General features: G+C 35.1%; 1 protein-coding gene across 1 annotated transcript; it reads right to left on the reverse strand.

Annotated features, from left to right (window-relative positions):
* Positions 1-2,342: 2,342 nt before the first annotated feature.
* LOC110103718 (putative disease resistance protein RGA4) lies at positions 2,343-5,980 on the reverse strand. Its single transcript, XM_028693182.1, has one exon. The coding sequence runs from the start codon at positions 5,878-5,880 to the stop codon at positions 2,530-2,532; it is 3,351 nt and encodes a 1,116-aa protein (XP_028549015.1). The 5' UTR covers positions 5,881-5,980; the 3' UTR covers positions 2,343-2,529.
* Positions 5,981-6,942: the final 962 nt, after the last annotated feature.

The raw sequence follows: 6,942 nt of genomic DNA on the forward strand, positions 1-6,942 counted from the left end.
GCTGGATCTTCGTATAATGCTAAGACGTTAAACTATATATTTTCTCTACCGCCGCGAATGTTCCAGGACGCAACAATATGTATGCTTAAGTTGTTAAAAAATGAATTTTTTTGGGCCACTGAAAATTTTTAAAATCCTCCAAGCATATAATTTGTCATTTTATACTGATTAATTAGGCTGTCTAGTATTTATTGGGCTGAGCAAATATATATTTGATGAATAATTTGATGATTATTTATAAAATATTTATTTATTTATTTAATTAAATGAATTTGAACATAAATTTTAAAAATTTGTCATGTGATAAAGAGTTTGAAGCTTCTTTTTTTATATTCATGAATATGATGTTTGTTGTTTAAAAAATAATTTGTAGAGATAAAGATAAAATGATAATCTAATATGGATTAAATATTTTTTATGATTCAAAAATATTTTTTGATGATTTAATTTAAGTTATTGTAACAAATTTTTTATAAATTCCAAGTTTTAAAAATTATGTATATTCTTAGATATATATTTGTTATGAAAACATCAAATATACTAAATAATTAGATGGGAAGATTTAAACTATTTTTTTATTATTTAAAATTTATCCAACAATTTAAATAATATTTAATTAATTATGCTAATTTTTATTAAATTTATAGTTATAATTATGTTCAATGTTTAAAATATTAGTACAACGTATAAATATATTTTAAAAAGATTTAAAACTTGAGTAATATTTGAACTCGACTTAGATTTGGTAAGAATATATATATATATATATAAAACTCAAAGTATAGGCTTACGTGTTAATTAAAATCAAGGATACAAGTGCTTAATGAATCTAAAGCTAGTCCTATAAAAATATAATATTTATTAAAACTTATGAGCCTTAGATTCAAACTAAATACAAGATCAAGCATAATAAGCTAAAAAATAGAAACACAAAGCGGAGGCCAAAAAAACTCTAGCACACAACAAAGGAAGAGACAACTAAAACCAAGACGAACCAACAACATTCAAAATCAAAGCAACACTCAGATTTAAAAAAAAGACTGCATTTGCAATAATGGCAGCACTAAAACAACTCCCAAAAGAATGGAAAAACGATCCAATGAGCAGCAGCCCAATGAATAGTCTCCACCAAGAGCATCCAAGCTACCTGAGAACAATACCAAAAAAGGAAATAAAACCTGTACGGACAAGCATAACCAAAGGGAGGATGGGGTAGCAACCCATCCCTATAACCAACACCAAACACCCACCAATAAACCAACCAACAAAACCAGATGGACCAACAATATAGCCACCAACCAAACAAAAAGAAAACAACCAAACTAACCAAATAGCTACTTTCTAGATTTCCTCCTACAACACTTATTGTCACGAGAGAACACTTTCTCAGCTACCTGACAAACTTCTAAATCATACAATTCCTTAAAGGAGTCATTTTGCTCAACATCAAAATCCTCACCCAACTCACCCGACGTTGATGGATACTCATCATGCCAAACTGAATGCCCTAAATAAATGACCCCCAAATTAGACATAAAATGAGCGTGTAAACCATTTGGGGACATGACAATTATAGGTACCTCAACCAGCGACTCAGATCCCAACGATACAACAGATCCGCCACCAACAGTTACCAGGGCACTCGACACAACAACTTCCACCTCACCATCCTTCTCTACCTCAACATGAGACAAAGACAAAGCACAAGCCCCCACATCTTCAAGGCCACTCAAATGTTTACCCCCTGCGACCATAGGATAGAAAACAAGTGAAACAAAACCACCACCACTACTAGCAGATTTATACTCAAACACCTGCTGTTGCAATTTTAGAAGAAGGTCCTCCACCATAATGTCACTTTTCATAATTGGTTTATATATTATCTGTAGCCTTAGACATCAACCAATAATAAAATGAATTCAATGGAAGCCTAATTTGATAATATATTTATCTTAAAATAAATTTAATAGCTATAAAAATCTCCTCGATCAAATTTAAGTTTTTTTTACTTAGCTTCCAACACCTTCAATAAAAAATAGTAATGAGATAGCATGTGTCTAAAAAATAAATAAATCAATAAATAAAATTAATGTGGAGATCAATGAAAGTGTAAAAATGTTAATGCCGACTTAGTGGAATATTATAAATATAGATTATAAAAAAGAAATAAAATTTATAGACTAACGATGACTGATCATCCAAAATTCTTTTTGTTTATGCCAACTCAAAAACATAAAACCAAAATTAAACAATAATTCGATGATTGTTTGATTTCGAGAAACCAATTAGAAATTAAAAAAAAAAACTAAGATCTCAGTTGTAAATGATCAAAATCAAGAATCTAGCTTAAAGAAAAATATATTTACATATACAAAAGGAGCACAAAGTGATACATAAATAAAATTGAGTACATAGATCAAGTGATACAAACAGCTTGTTCATGCTCACATCGCATTCTTCACATTTCATTATATATAAGAAGAAATAATTTTGCTTATGTATTCTCAAATTTTATTGAAGTAGTTGGACCTAATATTCGGTAGAAATTTCGATACTCGGAATGTGAGCAATCTTGTGCCGATCGGAGCCTCCATCCTCTCGATAGCGCTCCTTCAACTCTGGATGACATCGCTTAATATATAGACTATGCAAAGAGGGAGAAAGGTTCGGTAATTCCCGAAGCATGGGAACATCACATATATGTAGATTCTGAAGTGAAGATAAGCTTTCCAAGGAGGAAGGGAGAGACTCTAAGGACTCGAGAAACATAAACTTCAGCTCAGAAAGAGAAGACCTGACTTTCAGAAACCACTGATCTGCCTCATTTGGAAATGAAACCAGCTCATCATTATCCATGATTCTCAGCTCTTTTAAGGAGGCGATACTTCTCAATGGCTCCATTAGCAACACCGATGGATCACTTATTTCAAGATCGCTGAGCATGAGATGGCAATTATTAGTGGTCTCCACTTCTCGATATCTTCCCAGAGAGATCAGATTGGGGCAAATTATAATCATCAAGTATCTTAGTGCTGCAAGTCTTGCTATTTCATCAGCCAGAGGAAGAGATGTAATGTTTGGACAGTGAATGACCTCTAATGTTTCAAGGGGAATAGGATTTGAATTGCTACAAAAATTCAAAGTCGTCCACCCAATTTTCTGTATCTCCAAGGTCTTGAGCTTAGAAGGCAAAGAGGGCAACTCTTTCAACATCGGGCAGCCACGTAGCACCAGTTCAATTAAGCAAGGAAACAAACATCCATCTTCAGCAGCTACTCCTGCCTCAAACCAATCCTCTAATGCTTCTAATTTCGTAATATGTAGCTCCTCTAGCAATGGAAAGGCATGGTATTTATCATTCCCATTAAATTTACTTTCGAGCCATTTTACTTTCGGCATCCCATCAAGTTTTAGAGACTTGAGGAAGGGAAGTTGCCCAAAAGGAGGAAGAGTTTCCCACTCCAAGCAATCTGTCAATTCGATTTTCTCTAGATTCAAGATCGGATTGACATTGTTCATCCATATTGTTGACCTTGCACCCATGTATCCCTTTATTCTCAGATTCCTTAGACATTTTGGCGGCTGAAGGTTGTCGAGCACATTCTCATCTAAATCGATGTTCCTCGAATAAGTGCTCCGCCAACATAAGGTTAAATCTGTGAGCCTCTTCTTTTCACATAATTGGGCATCACAAGCCTCTTCGGCGTCCTTCAAATTTTCAAGGCAGTTGATTCCCAATTTGCAAAGATCATTCATATTCTCCAGCTCCCAAATTTTATAACCACTCACATCTCTAAGATCAAACATACTCAGTTCTTGAAGAGACTTTAGCTTCCCAATCCCACATATTGATGAAAAATTCTTGGGCAATTTCATGTGACGCAAGTTTGAAAGGTTATTAATGTCACTAGGTAAAAAATCATCAACTTCAGATCCGCTTGACCGCCAGTGATGATAGATTATGTATTGCAAGTGATAGAGATTACTTAGAGATCTTGGTAGCCTAGTGACATCAAATATTTTGATCTTCAAATATCGAAGATGCTTCAAATATCTAATCTCTTCAGGTATCATTTTCAGTTCATGAGTACGTATGTATAATAAGCGCAGGCATCTCGATGCTTTGAATATATCAATAAGTGCACTACAAAGATCCGGATTAGAATCTTCATAGACTAAGAAAAGAGAATGCAAATGTTTAAACTTCTCAATCTTTCTTAAGATGTCTAGATTTGTAGTTTCAATAGACAAGTGTCGAAGAGTCTCGTGAATTTTAGAAAGCAACTTTGTACTATTCTCAACTCTTAAACATTCATGTATGGAAATTAATTGTGCTAATTCATGTATTAAATCATGCATCTTGTAGTATCGTCCAAATTTGTCAAAGAAATTTTTTTTAACCAAAACATCAAAATACCTTCCTCCGATATCCTCCATAATCTCTTCTTGATCAAGAGATGGATGAATGAAACCCAATGCAATCCACATTCGGATTAAATCATCTTTATCAAACACATGATCTTGTGCGAACATGCCACAAAATGCGAAACAACTTTTTAAAGAATTTGGCAGAACTATATAGCTCAGTCTTAAGATGGAATTGATAGAATTCTGATCCAATAAATTGCTTTCTAGAACTGTTCTCCAATGCCTTTCATCCAAGTTCTCCTTCAGAACACCACCAATGACTTTAGTTGCCAATGGAGATCCTAAAAGCTTTTTAACTATCTCTCCAGCAATGGCTCTTAATTTTTTATGATCATCAGGGGGGTTCTCTACACCAGCAAATGCGTGAGAGTTGAGGAGCTGCAAACACTCATCTTCCTCTAGGCCCTCTAATCTAACTATTTTCTTCTTCTTGTTAATTACATTTGCAAACATCAGTGCAACTGAGTCTGTTCGAGTTGTTACCAGAATCTTACTACCGCAACCCCCAGAAGCTAGAGGGGCGAGCACATTCTCCCATTTACTTTGGTCCCACTTTTCCTCCTCCCAAATGTCATCTAGCACAAGTAAGAACTTTTTGGACATCACCTCATTCTTGAGACGCTCATGAAGTGCCTCAAGTTTCTCCAAACGAGGCCTCTCCTTCTTAAGAAGTTCCAGCATATCTGCAATGACTTCTTTAGCATCAAAGTTGTTGGAAACACAAACCCACATTTTAAGATCAAATTCCTTCGTCATTTCATCTTCATAGATATGTTGCAAGAGTGTTGTCTTCCCCATACCACCATGGCCCACTATAGATAGAAGAGAAATGTTTCTGTACAAATCACTTCCCCGAGGCTCATTTGATGGATTCCCCAGCCACTCCATAACAAGCTCCTTCTCTTTGCCTCGACCGATGAGATCATTTTTAGGCGAGGATCCCGTTTCACGCGCTCTGTACAGCTCAAGCTGCTGCTCCTGCTTTGCGTCTTTTACAAGATAAAGGAAAGAAGAAACATTAGTTGAAACTCCATAAAGTTTCTGCACAGCCTCCTCCAGTCGCTTCAAGTTGGGATCAATTTTGAGAGCACGTTTGCCAATTTTGACAAGTCTTTTCTTCATGGATTTCATGATGGAACGCACCTTTCGCAGCTTCTTGTTTTTGGTCAGCTGTTTTTCAAGTTCCATGTACTCCAGCTCATCCAACACGTCATCTGCATCATCAATGGCATCTCGTAGCTTCCATAGCCATTTGTTAAGAGCCGGATTTTGGTCTGTGATCCGCTCTTGGCTGGAAGCAAAGTGGACGACAGCTTGGATCTGGGGGAGAATCTCTTTCAGCTTTTCCAGCTCCTCCTTCGCGCGTTTCTGCCATCTGGCTTGATCTTTCAGGTAACGCAAGCCAGCGCTGATGAGCTTCTCCATGATTGGATCAAGAAACATATCCGCCATGGCAACGACGATCGATGTAGAGCAGAACAACTGAACAGTAGGAAAAAAAAGGAGATTGGAAGAGATGCAGATTAGATAGTCTACCAGCTCACGACAATATCCTGCTGGTTAAGACAAGGGAAATCCTTACATCCTTCATTTCAACCGTTCCTTTGAGATCCGACGGCTTAGCGGAGACGTCAATAGCGCCAAGGAATTCCTACCTAAAGCAATTAAAAGTTTCATCAAAAAGCCTAGGCAACCGGATAATCATTAGTTGACTACTTTCTGAATCTTTAAATATAAAATTTTTTTGAAATTAAAAATGTTTTATTAAAAAAATCGTTTTGGAAAACCTAATTTTAAACTTCAAGATTGAATATTTTTCTTCATGAGATTAAATTGTTCTTATTCAAATATTCAGTATAATATTTAGATACACATTTGCATAGTAAATTGTAATGGATTTAACCACACCAGTTAATGAGCCTTCATTCTTCATCTGTATACATTCCAAAAGAAGTAATGGTAGATCTAAGAAGAAGTCTTTTAGTATTCAGAATAAGGGCAGATAGGATAGCAAAAGAATAATAACATTCAAAGAACAAAGCACCCATAATTTTAAGGCCTCCCACCAGTGCAAGCCAAGCATATACTGAATATCTCAGAACATGTTTTTTTTTATGCCAAATCAGATTTGCCCATGAATAAGAGGGAAAATCCTTATAAAATTCTTTCATGAAGAGGCCATCTGAATATATATGGAGATGCGACTTACATAATTTTGGAATGTTGAGATTGTTGATTAGAAAAAGATTTTGTGACCTAAACTTAATATCGCACTAGTTAAAATTGGATTCAAAGACCACATAGAATTGATTAATATTAATTAATATAGATGTGAATGGAGTTACCTAAATTTTCATGGTCTTGGAAGACGGGGAAGCATGCAGAAAAAGCAGAAAAATATTCAATAAAGTTTTTTTTATGTTCATATACTTGCTTGATGTTACTTTAAAGGCTTGAGCTTGTGCAGCTTGTGTTTGTCAAATAAAAAGCAACTTATTGTGATGAAATTTTAAA

Source organism: Dendrobium catenatum, unplaced genomic scaffold (genome assembly GCF_001605985.2).
Source record: "Dendrobium catenatum unplaced genomic scaffold, ASM160598v2 fragScaff_scaffold_231, whole genome shotgun sequence".
Classification (NCBI taxonomy): Eukaryota; Viridiplantae; Streptophyta; class Magnoliopsida; order Asparagales; family Orchidaceae; genus Dendrobium; species Dendrobium catenatum.